Source organism: Loxodonta africana, chromosome 26 (assembly GCF_030014295.1).
Source record: "Loxodonta africana isolate mLoxAfr1 chromosome 26, mLoxAfr1.hap2, whole genome shotgun sequence".
Lineage (NCBI taxonomy): Eukaryota > Metazoa > Chordata > Mammalia > Proboscidea > Elephantidae > Loxodonta > Loxodonta africana.
The window spans coordinates 810,037-836,944 of record NC_087367.1 but is presented as its reverse complement, the minus strand read 5'-3'; the positions used below and the strand labels follow the sequence as shown (position 1 = coordinate 836,944).

General features: G+C 41.7%; 1 protein-coding gene across 6 annotated transcripts in view; it reads right to left on the bottom strand.

Moving 5' to 3' along the window:
• Window positions 1–26,677, bottom strand: part of USP34 (ubiquitin specific peptidase 34) — a 249,426-nt gene extending 222,749 nt beyond the window's left edge. For 5 of the 6 annotated variants that reach the window (XM_064276988.1, XM_064276990.1, XM_064276993.1 and 2 more), the window contains exon 1: window positions 26,244–26,371. In XM_064276988.1, coding sequence (XP_064133058.1) covers window positions 26,244–26,286 — 43 coding nt within the window. In that variant the 5' untranslated portion in view covers window positions 26,287–26,371. Of the gene's footprint in view, window positions 1–26,243; window positions 26,372–26,628 lie in introns of those variants that run through there. The other variant, XM_064276991.1, reaches the window with a different exon arrangement.
• Window positions 26,678–26,908: the final 231 nt, after the last annotated feature.

The following is a 26,908-nucleotide window of genomic DNA, read 5'->3' as shown; positions in this document are numbered from 1 at the left end:
TTCATGAAGAATGTGCTTCTTAGGCCAAGCAGATACACGAGACCAAATGGGCAGCTCCTGATGAAAGGCGGTATGAGAAGGCAGAAGGGACAGGAACTGGCTGGACAGGCACAGGACACCTGGGGTGGAAACAGAGTGTGCTGTCACATCGTGGGGATTGCGACTAGTGTCATATAACAATATGTGTAAAGATTTGTGTATGAGAAATCAACTTGAGCAGTAAATTTTCACCTAAAGCACAATTTAAAATAAAAAAAAAAGAAAGAGAGCAGTAACCACACTAGCCTGAAAGGAGTTAGGAGAAAGGGAAGCACGAATGGTAGTAGCACAGTAAGAGGAAGAGGAGGAGATGACACAGAAGTCTGCAGGCAACTGAACCCCACTCAAAGGATCACCGTGTGCCAAAGCTCAGAGAATTAAAAACAGAGAAACACACCTGACGAATGACTGAGTCACCGCTGGATAAGGGGATGGAAAGGTAGGAGGAAGCTGATAAAGAAGTGAATTTAAGGCGTGACTCACTACATAAGGCAACACACAGCATTCAGAAAATCCTATAAATAACCATAAAACATAAATACTTTAAATTCTGTTACTTTGGCGGTAACATGCTGAAGAACCCACTACTAGATCTGGAATTACAAACACATTTAAAAGGCTGTTCAGAGTCAATCGAATGGATATAAACCTATTTAAAAAGCTGCTGCTATGTAGTTATGAACTTGGATAACTACTCAGACAAACCAGACAAATTGTAAGTTTTGAAAACTTAAGCTTAAGTGCAGTACTATTTGGTACATATTTAAAATTTACCATAATAAAAAGTTTTAGAAAAAGCTATCAAAGACAAGAGACTTATTACCTAAAGAAACAATAATCAAGATGGAAAGGCCGGATTCTAATCATTAGAAACCAAAAATCAATGAAATAATATCTTCAAAGTAATTGCCAATCTAGAACGCTGCATCCAGGTAAATGATTAACTCCAGAGAAAGGATAAAATGAGATTTCAAATAAATATTTATCATTTATCATTCATGGACTATGAATGGAAAAGGGGGAAAAGGGAGAACGTAAAAGAAGTGCAGAAGGGAAGTGAAAGAAAATGAATCCAGGGGCAAGAAAAAAAAAAAGTAAACAGAAAAGGAAATAAACATGTGGATAAATCTAAATAAGCAAACTGATTAACTTAAAACAGAGGGAACAAGAGAACAGTGGGATGCAGACCTCAAATTCTCATAAAAAGACCAGACTTAATGGTCTGACTGAGACTAGAAGGACCCCAGAGGTCATGGTCCCCAGGCCTTCTGTTAGCCCAAGACAGGAACCATTCCCAAAGCCAACTCTTCAGACAGAGATTGGACTGGACTATGGGACACAAAATGATACTGGTGAGGAGTGAGCTTCTTGAGTCAAGTAGACACATGGGACTACGTGGGCAGCTCCTGCCTGGAGAAGAGATGAGAGGGCAGAGGGGGACAGAAGCTGGCGGAATGGACATGAAAATAGAGAGATGACAGAAGGAGAGTGCAGTCTCACTGGGGGAGAGCAACAAGGAGTATATAGCAAGGTGCATATAAATTTTTGTACAAGAGACTGACTTGATTTGTAAACTTTCACTTACAGCACAATAAAAATCTTAAAAAAAACCCCAAAAAACAGATACTAACTTGGGAGGATTTAAAGTCAACTAAAATGCAGATGGATCTTACCTGAAAGCTGAAACTATAATAAAGATGGGTATCAACCAAACACTTCGAAAGACAGAGTAGCAGGGATGGGGATGTGGGAGCCACAGTTTCAGGGGGCATTTAGGTCAACTGACATAAGAAAGTTTATTAAGTAAATGTTCTGGATCCCACCTTGGTGAGTGGCATCTGGAGTCTTAAAAGCTGGTGAACAGCCATCTAAGATGCATCAATTGGTCCAAATCCACCTGGAGCAAAGAAGAAAGAAGAATACCAAAGACACAAGGAAAATATTAGCCCAAAAGACAGAATGGGCCACGTAAACCAGAGACTCTTCAGCCTGAAACCAGAAGAACTAGATGGTGTCCAGCTACCACCAATGACCGCCCTGACAAGGAACACAACAGAAAGTCCCTGATGGAGGAGGAAAAAAGCGGGGTGCAGAACTCAGAGTTTGGTAAAAAGACCAGACTTAATGGTCTGATTAAGACTGGAGGGACCCCGGAAGACATGGCCCCCAAGCTCTCTGCTAGCCCGAAACTAAAACCATTCCTGAAGCCAACTCTTGAGACAAACATTAGCCTGGACTATAAAACATAAAATGATACTAGTGAAGAGAGTGCTTCTTAGCTCAAGTACATACATGAGACTAAATGGGCAGCTCCTGTCTGGAGGCGTGATGAGAAGGCAGAAAGGGACAGGAGTTGGTTGAATGGACATGGGAAATGAGGGATGGGAGCGAAGAGTGTGCTATCACATTATAAGGAGGGCAACTAGAGTCACATAACAATGTGTATATAAATTTTTGTATGAGAAACTAACAATTGTAAACGTTCATTTAAACCACAGTAAAAAAAAAAAAAAAAAAAGACGTTTATCTGTGTTTTATTGACTATGCAAAGGCATTCAACTGAGTGGATCATAAGAAATTATGGGTAACACTGTAAAGAATGAGAATTCCAGAACACTTAACTGTGCTCATGTGGAACCTGTACATAAACCAAGAGGCAGTCGTTTGAACAGAAAAAGGGGATACTGCATGGTTTAAAATCAGAAAAAGTGTGCACCATACCAATTCGATCTGTCCCCAAACCCCAAGTGATTCAATCTGTATGCTGAGCAAATAACCTGAGAAGCTGGACTATGTGAAAAAGAAGGCGGCAAGAGGACTGGAGGAAGACTCATCAACAACCTGTGATATGCCAATGACACAACCTTGCTAGCTAAAAGCAAAAAGGACTTGAAGCACTTTCTGATGAAATTCAAAGTCTACGGCCCTCAGTATGGATTACACCTCAACATAAACAAAACAACAAAAATCCTCAAAATCGGACCAATAAGCAACATCATGATAAACGGAGAAAAGACTGAGGCTGTCAAGGATTTCATTTTACCTCGATCTACAAGCAACACCCATGGAACCAGCAGTCAAAAAATCAAACAACATATTGCACTAGGCAAATATGCTGCAACGGACCTCTTTGAAGTGTTCAAAAGCAAAGGTGTCACTTTGAGGATTAAGGTGCGCGTGACCCAAGCCATGGTATTTTCAACCACCTTGTATGCATGCAAAAGTTGGACAACAAATAAGGACGACTGAAAAAGAATTAACGCCTTTGAATTCTGGTGCTGGTGAAGAATACTGAATATACCATGGACTGCCAGAAGAACGAACAAATCCATCTTGGAAGAAGTACAGCCAGAATGTTCCTTAGAAGCGAGGATGGCGAGACTTTGTCTCATGTACTTTGGCATGTTATCAGAAGAAGCCATTTCGTGGAGAAGGATATCATTCTTGGTAGAGGGTCAGTGAAAAAGAGGAAGGCTCACAACAAGATAGATTGACACAGTGGCTGCAACAATGGGCTCAAGCATAACAATTGTGACGATGGCACAGGACTGGGCAGTGCTTCGTTGTGTTGTACATGGGGTTGCAATGAGTTAGAACCAACTTGACGACACCTAACAACAACAACAAAAACTAGACAGTAACATGGAAGATAGCAGGGATAAAGACTGGCATTTTTTAAAGTGTTCTGAATTGATACATTTGATCATATAAAAATTTTATATTGTATGCAATAAAAACAAACTTCAAAGAAACGACAAACCAGGAAAAAAATCCACAACAGGGTAATTTCTATGATATCATGCAAAGACATAAGATAAAAACAACAGAAGAAGGTAAAAGATATGAACAGAAAATGATACATAAGTGGCTCAAACGTACCACTGAAATACTATTGTTTTTCTGACACAAAGATGGCAAAAGTCTGGTAACACCTAGTGTTTGCCAAAATTACTGGGAAAACAGATGCTTTCACATACCAATAAAGACAATTTGGAAATATCTATCAAAATTACAATGTACTGACCCTCTGAGCCAGTAATTACTCTTCTAAGCATCTTTTTCCTACTTTTATCTAAGGACACCCATCAAATACCATTTATGGATATTCATCACAACACTGTTTATAATAACAGAAAATTGAAAATAACCCAAATGTCTATTAATACAAGTTAACTACACCTTCACAATGGAAAACTGTACATCAAAAAAATAAAAAGATGCTCTTTTAACCTGGAATGAAATAATCCAAAAAACCTTAAGTGAAAAAGGTGAAAGCAGTATTTTTATTTCCATGGGTTCATAACTGCCCCCCTCCAAATAACAAAAAAGCCTCAACGATCACCTTCAGCAAATGTTAATTATAACGCATTATTCTGAAAACTGGTAAATAATGGGGAGGAATCAGTCATTTTTCCTGCCTTTTCTGTACAAACAGCACCTCAAAGTAACAGATAAGAAAGCTTTTCTTGATATAGTTCAGGTAAAAAACAATGACGACATTAGGACAGTGTCATTTTGTAACCCCTAATAAATGCCCTGGCAATCTGCTCTGGAAAAGCCAGTCATTGAAAACTCTGGGGAGCACAATTCTACTCTTAAACAAATGGGGTCACCATGAGTCGGAGCTGACTCAGTGGCAACTGGTTTAGAGTTCCCGGGTGGTATGAACGGTTAACATGCTCAGCTGCAAACCAAAAGTTTGGGGGTTCAAGTCCACCCAGAGGTTCCTCAGAAGAAAGGCCTGGCAGTCTACTTGCAAAAAATCAGCCACTGAAAACTTTACTGAGCACAGTTCTGCTCTGACACACACGGGGTCATCATGAGTCAAAACTGACTCGCCGCCAACTGGACTGGTATCCAGATGGTAAAGAAAGAAATAAAGCTATCTTTATTCATAGATGACACAAACTTATACATAGAAAATCCAAAAAAAATTCAAAAGAAAGCCACTAGAGGTTAATAAACAAATTCAACAAAGCCACAGGGTAAATGATCAACATACAAAAATTAGTTGTGCTTCTAAACACTAACAACGAACAACCTGAAGAGTAAGAAATCTAACCAGGGACGTGAAGGACTTATAAAATGAAAGCTATAATACATCGATGAAAAGACAGTAAAGAAGACTTAAATAAATGGAAACATGTTCCATGTTCACAGATTGAAAGACTTAATATTAAGATGTCGATACTACCAAAACGATCTATACATTCAATGCAATCCTGACCAAAATTCCAACAGCCTTCTTTACGGAAATAGAAAAACCAATCCTCAACTTTATATGGAATGGCAAGAGGCCCTGAATACCTAAAACAATGTTGAAAGAGAAGAACAAAGCAGGAGGGCTCACATTTCCTAATTTTACAACACACTATATACAGCTAATGGAAACCCTGGTGGCGTAGTGGTTAAGTGCTACAGCTGCTAACCAAGAGTTCGGCAATTCAAATCCACCAGGCACTCCTTGGAAACTCTATGGGGCAGTTCTACTCTGTCCTATAGGGTTGCTATGAGTCAGAATCGACTCGACGGCAGTGGATTTGGATTTTTTTTTTTTGGTTATACAGCTACAGTAATCAAAACAGCCTGGTACTGGAATAACAACAGACACCTAGATCAACGGAACAGAACTGACAGTTCAGAAATAAACCCACATCACAATGGTCAACTTATTTTTTTTCTTTTCTTTTTTTTTTTTATTGTGTTTTAGATGTAGGTTTAGAGCAAATTAGTTTCTCATTAAACGATTAATTTAGATATTGTTTTGTGAGACATCAACTGATTTTTGACAAGGGTGCCAAGTCCATTCAATGGGGAAAGAAGAGTTTCTTCAATAAACAATGCTAGAAAAATTGGATTTCCACATGCAGAAAAATGAAACAGGATTCATGCTTCACACCATACGCAAAAACAAATTCAAAATGGATTAAAGACCAAAATGTGCAAGCTAAAACCATAAAAGTCTAGAAGAACAATCAGGGGCAACACTGTCAGGCCTTTCAACAATGGATTATGCAATGTAATAAACAAAACCACAAAAAGCAAAAGACAAAGTAAATAAATGAGACCTCACAAAAATTAAACACTTTAGTTCAGCAAAAGACTCTACCAAAAAAAGTGAAAAGACAAGACATAGACTGGAAGAACACCTTTGGAAACCATGTATCTGACAAGAACCTAATAACCAAAATATATAGATAACATTGACAACAACAAAAAGACAAATGATTCAATCATAAAATGGGGAAAGAACTTGAACAGACATTTCACCAAAGAGGACGTTCAAACGGCCACCAAACACATGACAAGATGCTCGGCGTCTTTAGCCATCAGAGAGATGCAAATCAAAACCACGATGAGATACCATTTCACTCCCACTAGGAGTGGAGTGGGTTTTAGGATGGCTAAGGGTGGAAGCCCTGATGGCACAGTGGTTAAGAGATACATCTGCTAACCAAAAGATCAGAATTCAAATCCACCAGGTGCCCCTTGGAAACTCTATGGTGCAGTTCTCCTCTGTCCTGTAGGGTCGCTATGAGTCAGAATCAACTCAACAGCAACAAGATGGCTACGATTTAAAAAAAAAAACAGAAAACAACAAATGAGGCCAAGGATGTAGGCAAATTGGAACCCTTATCCATTGCTGATGGGAATGCAAAATGGTAGTCGTTGTGGTAGTTTCTCAAACAACTAAAAATACAACAATCACACCAAATACCAAAAAACCAAACCCGTTGCCCTCGAGTAGATTCCAACTCATAGCGAGCCTACAGGACAGAGTAGAACTGCCCCATACAGTTTCCAAGGAACACCTGGTGGATCTGAACTGCTGATCTTTTGGTTAGCAGCCGTAGCTCCTAACCATCATGCCACCAGGGTTTCAAAGCAATCATATGGCCCAACAATTCCACTACTACGTATATATCCAAAAGACTTGAAAGCTGAAACTCAAAAGGAGTCTTGTATGCCAGTGTTCACTGCAGCACTATTCACAACAGCCAAAAGGTAGAAATAACCTAAATGCTCATCAGCAGATGAATGAATAAACAAAATGTGGTACATACATACAATGGTCTACCACTCAGCCAGCAGGAGAAACGAAGTCTTGATACCTGCTACAGCATGGCTGGAACTTGAAAACATTATGCTGAGCAAAATAAGCCAATCAAAAAAGGACAAATATTGTATGACCTCGCTTATATAAAAAGACAAGAAAAGGCAAACGTATAGAGATCAAAGCTTATTAGTGGTTACCAGAGGCAGGAGGAAGGGGGAAAGTGGGTTTAACGGTGATGGAAAAATCACATTGACTAAAGGTAAGGTTGTACAGTCGATTATCGCAATTGCTGTCCGTCAGTTGTACACCTGTAAAAAGCTGAATTAGCAAAAGCTGTGCAACAAGTATGTTTGTAACAACTACAAAAGAAGAATAGCTATTGAGGCTGCTCATGTACAACCAAACACCTCATGGGATTTGGTTCTTTCCTGTGGAGGTTTAGGGTCATAGTTTCAAGGGACATCCCAGGTAATTGGCCTAATAACAGGTTTAGTGCTTCTGTTCTACTTCCTAGTTCACTGCATAAAGCCTGGGATCTTAAAAGCTTGCAAGCAACCACTCAAGGCACAACAACTGGTCTCCATTCACCTGGAGCAACAGAGGAAGAAAGACTGTCAGGAGTGAGTGCAGGATATGGAATGTGTGGTTGACTGCCTCCACAAACAACTACCTCCTTTGCCATGAGACCAGGAAAACTGATGGTACCTTGCTACCAATACTAAGCATTTTGATCAAAGATTTCATAGAAGGATCTTGATCAAAAGGGGAAAAATGGAGAATAGAATTTTAAATTCTCATCAACTCTAGACTTTTTGATGCCTTGGAGGGTGGATGAACCCTTGAAACTATTGCCCTGAGATAATCTTCAAACCTTAAACCAGAAAAATCCCCGGGAGTCATCTTAAAACCAAACAATGATTGGCTTAACTAGTAAAAAAGGTCTGCCTTGAGCATTACGCTTTTTTAGAAACTATATGGGATCCAGCTGACAACAGCAACTCAAAAAATTATAGAGGAACCTTAGGGGCAGTGAGTTTCTGTTAATGAGGGAGGAACAACTCATAAAAGGAGGGTCAGAATGGTTACACCACTCAAAGAATGTAATCAATGTCCCTCAATTGCTCATGTAAAACTGCTGAATTGTTGTATGTTTTGATATGTATATTCTCCTCAACAACAAAATACAATTTAGAAGAAATAATTAAGAAAACAATTTCTTTACAATAGCATCCAAAAGAATAAAATAACTACGAATAAATTTACATAGGGAAGTAAAGGACTTGTTCTCTGAAAACTCTAAAATAGTGCTGAAAGAAACTAAAGACGTAAAGACATAGCCTGTGCTCATGAGGCAGACTTACTGTTAAGACGTCAATACTACTCGAATTCAAATTCTCCTGGAATCCAGGCTTTCTGGAGCCACTGGGGTTGGCTGACATCCCCCTCCACCGCCACAAGCTTCTACTGCCCTAAGGAATCTTTAAACCTTAAACCAAAACGATCCCCTGAAGTCATCTGTGACGGTTAAGGCTGAGTGCTGATTCGGCTGGGCGATGCTTCTCAGTGGATTGGCAGTTATATAATGATATAGTTTGGCAGTTACAAAACATATAATCTGGCAGTTGCATAATGATGCAATCATCTTCCATTTTGTGAGCTGATGTGAGCTCTCAATCAGCTGAAAAGGGAGTTCCCTTGGGAGTATGGCCTGCGTTCAACATATGCATGGATGTTCTGGCAAAGCTGGCTTGCTCTAGATCCTGCATTTGACTCGTCATCCCCTGACATCCAGTTCTTGGAACCTGAGCCGGTACCCTCACACCTGGCCTGCAGATCTTGGGACTCGCCAGCTCCCGCATTCCGTGAGCCGCCAGCCTTCCGCTTAACCTGCTCATTTGGGGTTTGTCAGCTTCACTAAGCAAGTCTATTGGTTGGCGCCATTTTTCCAACAGCATGTGCTCACTGTCTCTGTGTTACATTTTGTTATTATTGTATCTATTACGGTGACCTGTGATCAGTGATCTTTGATGTCACTATTGTAACTGTTTTGGGGCACCACAAACCACGCTCATATAAGACGACAAACTTAACAAATTCTGTGTGTGTTCTGAGTGCTCCACTGACCCGCCATTTGCCCATCTCTCTCCCTCTCCTCAGGCCTCCCTATTCCCTGACACACAACAATATTGAAATGAGACTAATTAATAACTCTACAATAGCCTCTAAGTGTTCAAGTCAAAGGAAGAGTCGCAAGTCTCTCACTTTAAATCAAAACCTAGAAATGATTAAACTTAGTGAGAAAAGCATGTCCAAAGCTGAGACAGGCCAAAAGCTAGGCCTCTTAACACCAATTAACGAAGCTGTGAATGCAAAGGAAAAGTTCTCGAAGGAAATTAAAAGTGCTACTCCAGTGAAAACACAAATGATAAAAAAATGAAAACAGCCTTATTGCTGATGTAGAGAAAGTTTTAGTGGTCTGCATAGAAGATCAAACCCTTTAAGCCAAAGCCTGATCCAGAGCAAGACCCCTCTTAAAGTCTATGAAGGCTGAGAGAGGTGGGGAAGCTACAGAAATTTTGAAGCTAGAAGAGGTTGGTTCATAAAGTTTAACAAAAAAAGCCATCTCCATAATATATATAAAAGTACAAGCTAAAGCCACAACTGCTGAAGGAGCTGCGGCAAGTCACCCCTAAATCTAGCTACGGTAACTGACGAAGGCGGAGCTGCGGCAAGTCACCCCTAAATCTAGCTACGGTAACTGACCAAGGCGGAGATGCGGCAAGTCACCCCTAAATCTAGCTACGGTAACTGACGAAGGCGGAGCTGCGGCAAGTCACCCCTAAATCTAGCTACGGTAACTGACCAAGGCGGAGATGCGGCAAGTCACCCCTAAATCTAGCTACGGTAACTGACGAAGGCGGAGCTGCGGCAAGTCACCCCTAAATCTAGCTACGGTAACTGACGAAGGCGGAGCTGCGGCAAGTCACCCCTAAATCTAGCTACGGTAACTGACGAAGGCGGAGCTGCGGCAAGTCACCCCTAAATCTAGCTACGGTAACTGACCAAGGCGGAGCTGCGGCAAGTCACCCCTAAATCTAGCTACGGTAACTGACCAAGGCGGAGCTGCGGCAAGTCACCCCTAAATCTAGCTACGGTAACTGACCAAGGCGGCTACACTCAACAGCAGATTTTCAATGGAGAAGAAACAGCCTCATATTGGGAGAAGGTGCCATCTAGGACTTTCACAGATAGAGAGGAGAAGTCAACGCCTGGCTCCAGAGCTTCAAAGGACAGGCTGACTCTCGTTAGGGGCTGATGCAGCTGGTGACTCACAATAATCAGCCTTGGGCTGCTGATCTTGATTCTCCTTCCTCTTTGTGAGGTCAGAGGTCAGACACTGTCCCCATGCTAGGACCACCAAGTGACAGCTAGGAAAAACTGATGTTGAATTCCGCTTTACACCTTACATCAAAATAAATTCCAAATGGACTAAAGATTAACAAATCCGTAAGAGCTAGAAAGAGATATAAATGGATATCTGATCTCAGGATAGGGGAAAAACTTTCTGAATAACCAAAGCTGGCTGGCTGGGCTGTTTAACTCACTATCAAAACTCAAAAACCAGTATGTCAAAACAAATAACACAGTAAACCCTCACTATCTGAACTCACGGGAGCCGAACAGCTCAGGCTCATGACTGCCCACTTTTATCCCTACCATATCGAGCTGCGACGACGGAACAGCTAGTACCGTATCCAGCTGCGGCGACGGAACAGCTGGTACCGTATCGAGCTGCGGCGACGGAACAGCTGGTACCGTATCGAGCTGCGGCGACGGAACAGCTGGTACCGTATCGAGCTGCGGCGACGGAACAGCTGGTACCGTATCGAGCTGCGGCGACGGAACAGCTGGTACCGTATCGAGCTGCGGCGACGGAACAGCTGGTACCGTATCGAGCTGCGGCGACGGAACAGCTGGTACCGTATTGAGCTGTGACAACGGAACAGCTAGTACAAATCAGCAGGCACTCTCATACACTTCTAAGGACGATATAAATTAAAGCAACCTTTCTGGAAGGTAATTTGGCAATCAGAAGCCTTAAAAAAAAAATTGTACCTTTTGACACAGGACATGACCCAGATTTCTATGCTCAAGGATGTTTCATAACTTTTTTTTACAACAGATAATGCCAGTTAAATATGTGTTATCTTCCAATGGAATACTACACATTGACTAAGAGCAGTGAGGAATCTGTGAAACATTTCATAATGTGGAGGAACCTGGAAGGCATTATGCTGAGTGAAATTAGTCAGAGGCAAAACGACAAATATTGTCTAGGACCACTATTATAATAACTGAAAAAATAGTTTAAACTGGGAAGAAAACATTCTTTTGTAGGTATGAGAAGTGAGAGGGAGGGAGTGTGGGAGATGGGTATTCACTAATTAGATAGTAAATAAGAGCTACTTTAGGTGAAGGGAAAGACAACACACAATACAGGGGAGGTTGGCACAACTGGACTAATCCAAAAGCAAAGAAGTTTCCTGAATAAACTGAATGCTTCGAAGGACAGCAGAGCAGGGGCAGGGGTTTGGGGACCATGGTTTCAGGGGACATCTAGGTCAACTGGCACAATAAAATCTATTAAGAAAACATTCTGCATCCCACTTTGAAAAGTGGCATCTTTAGTCTTAAATGCTAGCAAGCAGCCATCTAAGATGCATCAATGAGTCTCAACCCACCTGGATCAAAGGAGAATGAAGAACACCAAGGACACAAGGTAATTACGAGCCCAAGAGACAGAAAGGGCCACGTAAACCAGAAACTACATCATTCTGAGACCAGAAAAGAACTAGATGGTGCCTGGCTACAACCAATGATTTCCCTGACAGGGAGCACAACAGAGAACCCCTGAGGAAGCAGGAGAGCAGTGGGATGCAGACCCCAATTTCCCATAACACCGGACTTAATGGTCTGACTGAGACTAGAAGGACCCCAGTGGTCATGGCCCCCAGACCTTCTCTTGGCACAGGACAGGAACCATTCCCGAAGCCAACTCTTCAGACATGGATTGGACTGGACAATGGGTTGGAGAGGGATGCTGGTGAGGAGTGAGCTTCTTGGATCAGGTGGACACTTAAGACTATGTTGGCATCTCCTGCCTAGAGGGGAGACGAGAAGGTAGAGGGGGTTAGAAGCTGGCAAGATGGACACGAAAAGAGAGAGTGGAGGGAGGAAGTGGGCTGTCTCATTAGGGGTAGAGTAATTGGGAGTATGTAGCAAGCTGTATGTAAGTTTTTGTGTGAGAGACTGACTTGATTTGTAAACCTTCACTTAAAGCACAACAAAAATTATTTTTTAAAAAATGTGTTATATTCAAAAAACTAAAAAGTAGGCTGCCATTAAATTCTGTTCTTAGATACGTAAGAATATGAGAAAATGCTCATGAAAAAAGCAAACAGCAAGTAAGTATGAACTCAAATATACACGTGTGTGTGTGTGTGTGTGTAAAAACCCGTTGCCATCAAGTCGATTCCAAATCACAGCGACCTAAAGGACAAAGAAGAACTGTCCCATAGTTTTCAAGGAGCACCTGGTGGATTTGAACTGTCGACCTTTTGGTTTGCAGCTGTGGCACTCATGGCACTTTAACCACTATGCCCCCAGGGTTCCCCCCGCCCAGCCGCCAAACACGGATAACTGGAATGATATATTCCAAAATTTTAACAACAGAATTACAAACATTTGTTTTTATTTATGTCAGTTATTTTCAAAGCTCTCTACATTACATGTATGTAATGTACATATAAATGTCATATACATTATATTCATAAGCCCCCCAAAAAAAATTTTTTTAGATAAAACAGCAAGGGAAAGCACTGGTCAATAAGGTAAAGTTCTTCATTTGCTTTGTGCTTTGGAAGCCCCAGTGGCGCAGTGGTGAAGTGCTACGGCTGCTAACCAAAGGGTCAGCAGTTCAAATCCGCCAGGCGCTCCTTGGAAACTCTAAGGGGCAGTTCTACTCTGTCCTACAGGGTCACTATGAGTCGCAATTGACTCAACGGCACAGGGTTTGGTTTGTTTTTTTTTTTTGGTTTGGTAAACAGGAGGCCACTGGTGACCTGTGACCAATAGGTTTTAGTCAGAAACAGAAGCCAGATTTCAAAAGCCTGAGGAAAGCTTCGGAGGATAGAGGCAAAAAAAAGGGGGGGGGGGAGCAAAGTCCTAGTGGGGAAGAGGAACAAAACCAGAAAAAACCCTTTAAAAAATTTCAGAAAAAACAAACTATGCTTACTATTTCTACAAAACTTTTTACTGAAATAACCATCTCTCTAATTCCAATCAACATAAAGAAAAATCACTCCAAGGTCCGCTTAAATACTATTACAAGAAGCCTTCCCCAACCTCGCAAAACTAAGCTCCTCCCACTGCACTTCAAGGGGCAGTGAGTTTATGTTAATAAGGGAGGAACAACTCCGAAGAGGAGAGAGAATGGATGTACAACACGAACGATGTGATCAATGCCAGTGAACTGCACATGTACAAACAGTTGAACTGGTGTATGTTCTGCTGTGTATATTCTCAACAAGAAAATTTAAAAAGAATAATAAAGTGAGGCATTCTCAAAGAAGAGTCAGAAATAGGAGGAATAAGAGGAAGAAATGGAATGTGTGGCTAACTGCCTCCATGAACACCTGCCTCCTTTGCCACGAGACCAGAGGAACTGGACGGTGCTTGGTTACCACTGCTGAATGTTTTGATCGGGACTCTACAGACGAATCCCTGATCAAAACAAGGAAAATGCAGAACAGAATTTCAAATTGTCATAGAATCCAGATTTTCTGGAGCCGTGGAGGCTAGATGAATTCCCGGAACTATACCTCTGAGATAATCTTTAACCCTTAAACCAAAAATATCCCCTGAAGTCTTCTCAAAACCAAACAGTAGCTTAGCTTAACTAGTATGTTCTGCTATATATATTCTCAACACAAAAAATAAAATAAAAACCATAAAAATAAAGTGAGACACTCTCAAAATATATCAACTCAGTAAATACAACATTAAAGAATGGTTTTTGGTATATAGCACAATTTACTAGATACCTGTGTTCTTGTGACCCAGAAGCCCTCATGGTATTGGTATGTCAAACTTCTTTTTGTGAAGCATCCACTTTTACTTATGAGCCTTGGATGGTATAAGCTTCAGGAGTAGATTCTGACCAGTTTAAAACAAAGTCCATCCCCGTTAGGCTCATGACTAACGTGGGCCAATGATGTACAAAGTGTCATTTACTGGGGAAGTTTTGGGAAAGAAGCTTCCTTGTTCTTGTACAGCAGGTTCTCAAAGAGAATCTCTCTCTTCCTCTATACAGTAAAAATATGGTATGTCCAGACAGTACGGTAGGTATAAAGATTTGTAGTACTCATTTCCACTACCACGGAAAGGGTCAAACTGTTGAAACCAACAAAGCACAGCAGAGCAAGTCGTAGCAAAGCAAAGGTCTGATAATGTTATGAATCCATGGATTAAGATTTTAACCACACCTTAAAATAGCACACACCTGGACTGCTCGTTGTTGTTAGCTGCATCGAGTCGGCCCCCAACTCATGATGACCCCATGCACAACAGGACCGTGGAGTTTTCACTGGCTGATTTTCAGGAGATCCCCAGGTCCTTCTTCCTAATCTGTCTTTAGTCTGGAAGCTCCACTGAAACCTGTTCAGCGTCATGGCAACACGGAAACCTCCACCAGCAGATGAGTGGTGGCTGCACTTGAGGTGCACTGGCCAGGAATCAAACCTGGGTCTCCCGCGTGGAAGGAGAAAATTCGACCTCTGAACCACCACTGCCAGACTCACGGCAACCCTAAAGGACAGAGCAGAACTGCCCCACAGAGTTCCCAAGGAGCATCTGGTGCATTCAAACTGCGACCTTTTGGTTAGCCACAGCACTTAACCACTGTGCCACCAGGGTTTCCTCTTGAAGGTTTAGGAAGGTGATAAAGTTCCAGGCATAAATAAAGGCTCAGTGGCAGCACAAACAGCAATAAAAGAAGGCAGAGCGAGCAAAGGGATGAGGCTGGCGGCAGCTATGTCATTCACAGATCACAGTAAGCCATTCCACCACCCTCACTCCCAGCATGCAGCTAAAGGCCCAATTGAACATTCCATCTTCCTTCAAGTCTTGCCAAATCCACTTTAACCTGAATTAATCTTTCCACAGTGCACTAAACAGTTTCTCACGAGTATTCCAACTCCCATAGTCAGGCTCTTCTTTAAAAAAAAAAAAAGATGCCATGTTAGGGAAAAGTATAGGGTAGAAATAAGACCTAAAGTCTGATTCTAGTCCTGCTACTATGTAATTTGACCAAATCATTCTTTTTCTCATGACTATTGAAAGGTTCAATTAAGACGTGAAATTACACAGTGGTCAAATAGCCATAAGTATATTAACATCGAGGAAAGCAGTGGTTCAGCGCAGAATTCGCGCCTTGCACACCAGGGACGTGGGTTCAATTCTAGGCCAGCGCACCTCAAGCGGTCGGCAACCGTCTGCCAGTGAGAGCTTGTGTGTTGTTACGACCCTGAACGGGTTTCAGCAGACTTCCAACACTGAGACGGGAACAAATGCCTGATCATATACTTCTGAAAGTCAGCTGATAGAAGTCCTGTGGACCACCACGGTCCGACAGCACTGTGCACTGGGGTCACCATGAGCTGGCGGCTGACTTGATGGCAGGTAACAACATAGTATCACCACAGTGTCATACACAATTCAATACAACTACACAAGCATGGCACTATTACTTGCTGTAATCTGGGCATGCTACTTAAGAGCTTCATGTTGGGTTGGCTTTTTGAGCACCTATCACATAATATGAACCCACCAGCCACTTTACCGGACAAAGATGTGGCAATCTGCTCCTGTAAAGAGTACACCCTTGGAAACCCTATGAGGCAGATCTACTCAGTCCTATAGGGTCGCTATGAGTTGGAATCAACTTGACAGCCATGGTTTCGCCTTTTTTTTTTTTTTTGGATCACGTAATATGAAGTTCCTGGGTGGTAAAACAACGAAGCACTCAACTGCTAACGGCAAAGTTGGTGGTTCAAACCCACCCACAGAGCAACTTGGAAGAATGGCCTGTGATCTGCTGAAAACCATAAGGAACAGTTTCACTCTATAACACATGGGGTCTCCATGAGTCTGAACAGACTCGACAGCAACTAGTTTGGTTTATCACACTATATCGTTAGTGGCTTTTAAGGTTATTTATAAAGTAGCTACACCCCTTTCTCCCCAAAAGAAATTTACATGGAACCTCAATTTATAAAACAGAAACGAGCTTTTAATTTTGAAACAAAGGAAAAGGTTTCAAAGTCCCCGTCATCCCCTTGAGACAGGGCCAAATCTACTCCAAGGGAACAGTTTGAAAACCAATGATCATTACTGAAAATCTTGAAAAGAATGAAGGATAACTAACAGCCTCCAAGAAAAAAAAAAAAATCTTATCTTTTCCACAAAGGTATCATCAGATTCTGTCAAGTGCCTTGATGTAATCAACATATGTCATATCTTTGGTGGCATTTCTATGATTTACCATATTGGATTCTAGATCAAAGAAGGAAATGAGACTGGTTTAACACAAGTTTCTATTGCTATGCCAACTCTTTACTATCACTTCACTCTTTCCTAAGTGATTAACTATGTAACAGTGGCAAGTTTCTTGTAGTTTTCAAAATGAGGAAAAAAACCTGAGCAATATTTGCCAGTCTCTGCTTTTCTGGAAACTTAACAGCTGAAGCTTCACAATACCATACATCCCCAAGCTCTTTTGCCTTCACTTCACATAATCTGCCCAAACTTGGAGATTTTAACTCAACACTACTAACAAAGCTCTGATTATTTCCTCAACAATCTTGAGGTTAGAGTCCCTCTCAATACGTGATTTATCCTGCCAGTTTGGGGACTTCCAACGGAAGGGAAGATGGAAAAAAATACTACAGAATTACAGTCTACTGACCACACCATATCACACCACTCTACCAAGCAGGGGATTCATTGTCCCCTTATTTCTCTTCTCTTTCTGAACGCAACTTCAAAAGCCCTATCGTTCAAGTATTTTTCTTAAGTCTCAATTTATTCTGACCTTTAGTGCTCTTATTACTCTCACACTTTCACACTCATCACTGGTTACTGAGCCTTCCTCAATAATCAGAATACGCTCCACGACTCTGGCAGCAAAGTTACACAGAATAAAAAGTACCTCCCTGTTTTGTCTGATAGCGGTTTAGAACCAAGACACTGCACTCATATTTCAAGATAACCCAGAGACCTAAGAATCAAAATGAACCCTTTTAGACTATGAAACCTATACACTGATCGCTAATGTTGGAGGGACAAATTTATTCTTCTAATTTTATCATATTGCCAGATTTCCTCCCAGATGAGCTGCAGAAGCTACTCAACAATCTAACTTCACAGATACTATCCAAGGAGGGAATCGGACAGCTACACAGAGGCATATAACAACCCAAATGCCCATTAGCACAGGACTGGTTAAGTTACAGTACGACCAACTAATACACTGAAGTCATCGAATATTTCCATGTTAACATGGAAAGATGCCTATGCCTTATTAATAAAAATGACAGAGTATCATGTGACATATGAGTTTACTTACATATAATAGCATGCTTCAGGCAAGAGAGAAAAGAATTGTCTGAAGAAACGTTTACCAAAACATGAACAGTAATTATTTGGTAAGTAGAGTTTAAGATTCTTCTCACTTTCTTATTATTTTCCACAGTATTTGCTTTCTTTGTAAACAAGCAAATATCCTTTCTAGAATGAGAAACAACAAAGTTACTTTTATTCCTTAGAAAAAGACTAAGCACCCTGGTAAAGAAATCAATGATACAGATTAGGTTTTCTCCTGCCACCAAAACACTAAGAGATGACACTCCACATTGTTCCAGGAACCGAACCTAGACTGTGAAGAAGCATTCACAACTCAAGTTCTCACTAAACCTCCAATACAGGAGAGCTCATACAGGGATAATACTACATCAAACTCATTTGGTTGCATGCTAATTCAAACGGCACACATAGGGAGCTCCAGCCTGGGTACTGGAAAGCCACACACTACTTTTTTGTCTCTTTATAGAGCTTCAATTTGCTCCAATTCTCGCTACAGCGTCCTCCACTTGCTCTAAGTTTCTGCTTGCCACATCAGCTTGCTAAAGCACTTACATTCGTTCAGCTGCTCAGATATTCTTTTAGTTCAAATATCCTGACAAAAAATCTGACTGACAGCAGCCCTGCTAATCGAGAGAGTCAGGCATCTGTCTTTAATCCATTTAGCAATGGTTAGGGAGCAAGGTCTTCCAGGGAACTATAAGCAAGACAGATGCTCTAGGAGAAGCTTCGGACAGCACAGGAAGGGAAATCTGTCTTCACCACAGCAAGGAAAAGTGCAAGAGAAGGCCAGGTTTATACTTCATCAGTTCAATTAACTGGGTAACATTTGGAAACTGTTTTTTAATGTCTATGGAATTTGAGAGAAAAGTAACACACAGATTAACAAAATCACACTAAAAACAAAAAGCCCAGTTATTTTCCTGGTATATAACCAATATTAAATAAAATTAACTTAGCTACATTATACCTAATAGACCTAAATCTCACCATTTATGAGGAAAGAAAACTAATTTTTGCTTTTTTGCACTGTTTATTTAGACCATAGTTGACTAGGCTGAGTACCTTTTACAAGCACATACCTACTGGTTTCTGTCGCACCTTGGTCAAATCATTACTGAATAAACATGATAAAAAAGCAGTATATATGGTACACTGCTGCAGCACACTTCACCCTGAAACTCTCATTTATAAATCACTACCGAATACAAGTCCAAGAACACCGATTTACATAGTTCTTCTATGACAGCTTCTCATTAACTAAAACGTTTACGTAACACCTAATCTATACAAGATATTACATTAGGACTGGGAAAAGAAGAAATAAAACACAACCCCCAACTTTAAGGAGTTCACTGTCCAGCAAGGGAGGCGGACGTTAACTAAAGGGAAAAAATGGGGGTGGGTTATAAGAATGTATTCTAAACTAAACAGTGTAAGTCATTTTAAGAGAGACTGAAAGAGAGGTGGAAAGGCCATACCAAAAAAATGTAATGAGTTTGATACATATGCCAGACTAAAGAGCTAGGACCTTATTCTTCAAGCAATGAGGAGCTACAAAGGTTTAAGCAAGTAACATGATAACCATATATTGTATTTTGGAGGAAAAGCCGCACACTATTAAAAAAAAAAAACAAAAACTTAAAAACGTCAAAAATAAAAAGAACAAAAAAACAGGAACAAAATTGTATAGCAAATACGACCACGGGTTGATGCACTTAAGTGAAAAAACCCAAAACCCACTGCCATCAATTCAATTCTGACTCATAGTGACCCTACAGGACAGAGTAGAACTGCCCAATAGAGTTTCCAAGGAGCGCCTAGCGGATCTGAACTGCCAACCTCTTGGTTAGCAGCCGCAGCACTTAACCACTACGCCACTAGGGTTTCCACACTTAAGTGAAAAGCTTATATAAATTAAGACAAACACATTAAAACCTGGTAAGTGAAAAAAACCACAGGCAACTCATTAAATAAGATATACAATGGTCAACAAAAACCTGAAAGTATTTAAACTTATTAGTAATTAGTTATTACAATTTGTACCACAATAACATTTTTTAAGGGTAATAAATGGTAAATAAAGGGTAGTAAGCACAGGTGAGAGAGCCCAAGCTGTACAGACACTGCTGAAAGGGTGGAAACTAGTAGAACCTTCCTGGAAAGCAAATGGACAATATGAGATTTCAAGATGGTATGCTTCCCGACACAGTCACTGCACTTCTAAGAACCCACCTTACAGAACCAGAGGGATAATTAAAAGGTTTATACACAAGGATGCTCATTTGTAGCACTATATATAATATGGGAGAACCAGAAACAAAATACAATATTAAATTTATGTAAAATGAAGTATTATATAGGCACTAAAAATCAAGTTTTCAGAAAAGTTAATGAGAAATGATCAAGCATAATGTGAGGTGAAACAAATCAGACATTAACTATATCTCATTCCCAATTGTATAACTGTAAATACGTACACAATAAAATGGAAAAATATTTAAAGCATCAACAGGAATCATTGCTTGATGGTAAAATTATGAGTGATTTAAACCTGAATAGTTTTCAATTCATCTAAAATTAGCATATGCAACCTTTATAATTCAGAAAAAATGAGAGAGTGCATGAAAAAGAGAAAGGCAGCCTAGTCCACTAGGCTACGGTCAGTCACAAGTTGGTCAAACCATTATTGTAAAGTTCTGACTTTCTCTTTCTGAAAACATAAATATTCTTATTGATATCAATCTACATATAAGAAATATACTATAAGGTAGATAAACAGGTATTATCATTACCAAACATAGAAAAGGCATTAACATGTTTTGTGAACACCAGGTACAGTGCTACAGCTAGTTATCAATAGCTATTATTACAGCAACAATGCAGACAACCAATGTATTATTAATAATTTACCACACATCTGTAGTGCTTGATGGTTTATAAATTACTTTGAAATCATGAATACTGTTATCTGAAAATACTAATTGGTTTAAAAGGATATATACTTGCCAAAAGTATTTTACCAAATAAAAATCCATCACTTGGGATTTGTTTACTGCAGTAAAATCAAATTTTCCAGTTTAAAAAAATCAGTTCAAATTTTAGAGTTAAATGTTTACAGAAAAGCGTCATGGTTACTGTGACTTAATTATTCACTTGGTACCCATACACTTACACTACCTCAAGAACTCTAGAAATGCGTAATTTACCAAAGGACCCACTGCAGACAATACTAAGATTTTCATTCATCTGCATTTACCAACGCTTTTAAATTACTATGGAATTATGCCTGGATTTTTGAAGTTACATAAAAACGTGGTAAGTTTTTTACTCCATCTACCAGCGTACTCATAATAATGTCTTCCATCTGAATAGATCATCATAAAGTTTACACACATCGCTAACTGTGAAGAGCACTGGCTTTATCCTAATCTAGGATTAAATCCTGTTCAAATCCTGACTACACCGAATAATAGTGGAGCCACAAGCAAGTCACATAGGTACCTCGCAGAGCTGATTAAATACATGTGAAGTGTTCAAGAAAATATTCTGCTTTAAAAATAAAATGCACCAGCAATCCCACTCCTTGGAATATATCCTAGAGAAATAAGAGCCTTTACGTAAACAGATACATGCACACCCATGTTCACTGCAGCACTGTTTATAGTAGCAAAAAGATGGAAGCAACAAAGGTGCCCATCAATGGATGAATGGATAAATTATGGTATATTCACACAATGGAATACTATGCATCAATAAAAAACAATGATAAATCCATGAAACATTTCATAACATGGAGGAATCTGGAAGGCATTATGCTGAATGAAATTAGTTGCAAAAGGACAAATATTGTATAAGACCACTATCATAAGAACTCAAGAAATTGTTTAAACAAAGAAAATATTCTTTGATGGTTACCAAGAGCGGGGCGAGAAGGAGGGAGAAGGGTATTCACTAATTAGATAGTAGATAAGAACTATTTGAGGTGAAGGAAAAGACAACACAAAATACAGAAGAGGTTGGCACAACTAGACTAAACCAAAAGCAAAGCAGTTTCCTGAATAAACTGAACGCTCTGAGACCCAGCATAGCAGGGGCAGGGGTTTGGGGACCATGGTTTCAGGGGACATCTAGGTCAACTGGCACAATAAAATCTATTAAGAAAACATTCTATATCCCACTTTGGAAAGTGGCATCTGGGGTCTTAAACGCTAGCGAGCAGCCATCTAAGATGCATCAATTGGTCTCAACCCACCTGGAACAAAGGAGAATGAAGACCACCAAAGATACAAGAAAATTATGAGCCCAAGAGACAGAAAGGGCCACATAAACCAGAGACAACTACATCAGCCTGAGACCAGAAGAACTAGATGGTGCTTGGCTACAACCGATGACTGCCCGAACAGGGAACACAATGAAGAACCCCTGGCGGAGCAGGACAGCAGTGGGATGCAGGCCTCAAATTCTCATAAAAAGACCAGACTTAACGGTCTGACTGAGACTAGAAGGACCCCGGAGGTCATGGTCCCCAGACCTGTTAGCCCAAGACAGGAACCATTCCCAAAGCCAACTCTTCAGACAGGGATTGGATTGGACTTTTTTGGGACAGAAAATTATACTGGTGAGGAGTAAGCTTCTTGGCTCAAGTAGACACATGAGACTATGTGGGCAGCTCCTGTCTGGATGGGAGATGAGAGGGCAGAGGTGGTCAGATGCTGGTTGAATGGACACAAAAATAGAGAGTGGAGGGAAGGAGTGTGCTGTCTCGTTAGAGGGAGAGCAACTAGAGTATATAGCAAAGTGTATATAAATTTCTGTGTGAGAGACTGACTTGATTTGTAAACTTTCACTTAAAGCACAATAAAAATAAAAATGCTAACAATTATTCTGCAAATACAAGTATCAGAGTATCTGAGTTCTAGCTTAGGTCTGACCACTTACTAAGGAGGTGACAGGTGATCTTCAGCAAGCCATCTAACCTTTCTGAGGCTAATTTCTTCACCTTTAAAACAAGATATCAATATGTGCTCTTGCCTGTCTCTAAGGATAGTCAGGAAGAGCAAACGAACTGTCCGTTTCAAACATTTAGTCAACTGTGATCCACTAGTCTAACACACGGAATAAAATCCACTACATACAAATAAATTAAGATTGATGTACACTTAAAGCTACTTTCATTCTACTTCCAGAGACATTTGCCTTACACCACAGCAATAACGACCTAATTTTCATAGCTAGTGAGCTAGCTACAGCGGTGGCCCAAAACATAACCTTAGGCCTCCAACTTCTCAAACATCCAGAAACGCCTCGGGCTCAGTCTGTTAGGAACTAGTTCGCAAGAGCAACTAACATTCAAACTCAACGGGATGATCAAGGGAATTTAAACTTAAAAGTATTTCCTAAACTAAATGCAACTCTGAAACCTGGTAACAGCAAAATTTACTTAATACACCACAAGCTTTTTACATTTCTCCCACTCTTTATTAAATACAAAACATTAGAAAGGAAAATACAAACTCGAACATGTTAGTATTGTTAAGATTGGTTATTCTAACACTAAAGCCAAATACTATTTTGAGATGCAATGTCAAGTTTTAGGATATCTGTCAAGGCTCTTAAAAAGGGGGTGGGATGGGAGGCTCGGTTCATAATCAGGAGGTCCTTAGCCTGGTTCCACTGAGAGGTTTCAAATTGGCCCTCAACCTGTAGGCAAAATTATGCCTGTATACATCTCCATGGTGAGAGTTCACAGCTTCAGACTTTCAACAGGGCTAGAGGTATAACTGGTAATATTAATACCCTCACCAAAAACTGATGACAAAAGGAAGCTGTTTATAATCCTGTTACCAGCTTTTGTTTCGCATTACATTTTGTCAGATTTTTAAAAATAGAATTTCATATGCAGGTCTCATTCTTATCAAAAACTGTGTATACCTTATACAAAGTCATACTATCCACAATATGTCTACCCTTTCATTTAAAACATAAAATTTTTAGATTATACATTTACTGGTATACCCAGGAAGACACATTTAAGTTTGATCAGTGTTCGTAACTTTGACAAGACTTGTGGTTTTGTTTTTTGTTTTTTTTTTTAAATAATTGTAATTATCTCTTTTAAAATCAAAATTGAAACACACCACCCAAAAACATACATAATTTTACTTCTTCTCTTGGGGAGTTCTACTGAGAGAAGAATTCTGAGTACATAATTTTGGGACTTTAACTCTGAATTTAAAATCAAGGTTGAATTTACACTCATTTTTGCACAATGTATACAGAGAAAAAAAGACAAATGTACAAGAAAATTGTGAGAAAGATTACAAGAAAGACATATAACCTACTTCAATTCAACAAGTTTCATCAGGCTCCATCCATCATGCCCCTACCCCGGCAATGGTAAATGTTACTATGGTTAAGATACAGTAATACCATCTGCTCTCAAAGAATTTAAAGAGTCTTATGTTTGGGATACAGGAATTACACCAAGGAAAAACAAAAACATAATTTTAAACCGGCAGCTACCCCCAAAAAAGCAAGCTGTAATAGCTTGCTATAAACTACATATAAAATTGCTGAATTTAAAAAAAAAAAAAAAAAGAGGAAGCATCACTGTGGGGTTAGTGTTTAGGAAGCAAATTTTTAAACTGGACCTTAAAGAAAATAGTAAACTAAGTATTTTTAGGGACATTCGTTTGCTACTTATACACAAACAGGAAATCCTCTCATCTGTTAATTAAAACAGGTTTCTTAGAGGGTTTGCATAGCCAGATTTTGTGAACCTAGTTCAACTAACTATATTTACTTAAAGGTAATAAAAATAGTAGTAACAGTTAAATTCTTTTTCGATTATATATTATTTCGAACTCTCCGTTAATCAAATGCAGTTTTGAGTGCTTCCAATCAAAGTTCTAGGGGTTTCCCAAATAATCTTCAATACGACCTTTCATTCTGATGAAGACACCATCCCTTTTCAAAACATAATAAAGATTAATAAATGTCAGCATCTTTAGATACTATGTTCAGAACTTTAAAGTTATTTTAAAATCACCAACTTTCATAATTATTAAAATTAACTAGTTTTCCCTGAGATATATTTGATAGCAAAGCCACTCACTTTTGAGAATAACAAAGTTATAATCAGAACTTCTACTTAAAATATAAAAATACAGTTTTATGAAATAAGTACTAAGGACTTACATTTATCACCACATGATAAACCACCTTCACCAAAAATAAAAAGTACCTCAAAACGCATAATAAATGTACGTAACCTTAAAATGCTAGCAAAATTTAGGATGACACAAATACTGAAAAGTATACTTTGAATATATGTAAAAGTCTATTTTCACCTGTCAGGGGGTAAACACACTGGTGACCTTCCGCTTTTATTATTCGGCCTTTGGTCATTAAGTGAAAATTCAAACACATAATAAAGTGAAATTCTAACACAAAACAGTCCATTTTCTAAATCCATTGTTTTAAAGAATCATAAAACACGTAGCTTGGGAATCTTCAAAATCACACACAGAACACAGATCCAGCACCCACATAAACCATTTGCAAGTGAACATTTTCTTAATCAAGTTTCTGGAAATTAATCTTTTTCATCGAATTCACCTCTTCGGACTAGGCCTTTGGGCCCAGTAGTTGACTTGCAAAATTTCTTGTCTCTCTAAGCTAAAATTCCGTCTCCCGAGGGTCAGGGATAAAATAACTGACGAGAATCTGGCCGGGAAGGGCAAATGCCGGCTCTTCCAGGGAAAGTGTAAGGAAGACGGCCCTTCATGCCGGGGGCAGCGCAGAGGCCATGCCTGTCCCGGATGGTGGCCGCGGTCTCCTCACAGGGAGGCAGACGGCACCACTAAAGCGACCGACGGCACTCTCAGGAGGAAAACCGGCAGGAATTTGAAAAACAAGAAGCGGCACGCAGGTTCCAGCCGCCCCGACCAGCAGTTCCTCCTCGGCCGTTTCCAGGCCGGCGGACCGGCGTCCGCAGCCACACGCCCCCAGGGAGGGACCCGCCGCCTCCTCAGGCGACGCTGAGGGAACCGCAGGTAAGAGGCCTGGCGGGCCGAGGCCGGGCGGGGGCCGGAGCCGGCGCCGGCGCCTCACCTCCCCGGCAGGCAGGGCGAGGGCCGCGGCTCCCTCCGCCGGCTAATTGACACCTGTGATGAGGAAACTTTCCGAGCGCCCAGGCCGCCAGGGCCCGGCGGGACCCGCCGGCCGCCGCCTCCGGCGCCCAGGTAACCGGGCCGCGCTGGGCCCGAGGCGCCGCGGCGGCCGCGCACCTTCCCTCCCGGCGCTAGGCCCGGAGCCGCCGGCGCGCAGGCCGCGGAGGCCGGGGGCGGCGGGGCGGCGGGCGCGGGGCGGCGGGGCGACGGGCGGCGGGCGACGGCGCGGGCCCCCACACCCTGCCCCCCGCCAGGCCGCCGCGGCGGCTACTTACTTTCATTTAACACCTCCACCAGGTCTGCGCAGTTCTCGCACATCGTTCGGCCGCCGCCCCCCCCGCCCCCGCTTGGATCGCGCTGACTGATCCCGGTCGGCGGGGGGGAGGGGACAGAGGCGGAGGGGCCGGCCGGCGGGCGGGCGGGCGGGCGGGCGGGGAGGCGGGTGGGGGAGGGGGCGGCCGGCCGGAGCGGGCGGGGGCGCGGAGGGGGGCGAGGGGCGGCGCGGGCCGGGGGGCGCCGAGGGGGGCGAGGGGCGGTGCGGGCCGGGGGGCGCGGAGGCGCCGGCGGCGGGGAAGGGGGGGAAGGACGGGGGAGGGGACAGGGAGGGAGGGAGGGGCGGGCGGCGGGCGGGGAGAGAAGCAGCAGAGTCACTTCACCGACCAGACGCCGCGGCCACCGCCGACGCCGCCGCCATTTTAGGGGAGCGCTCGGGCCGCGCTCGGCTCTTTCCGCCCGGGCGCAGGAGCCGACGGGGAGCGCCTCGCGCTCGGCCTCCGCCTCCTCCCTCCCTCCCTCCGGCCCGCCCGCCCGCCCCCCGCACGCGCGCCGCGGCCGCCTCGCTGCCCTCCCTTTCCTCTTCCGTCCGGCCTCCCCGCCCTCGGGCCGGCCCGCCCCGCCCGGATCCGTGTCAGCCGCCGGAAGGGAAGCGGGCCGGCGCGGC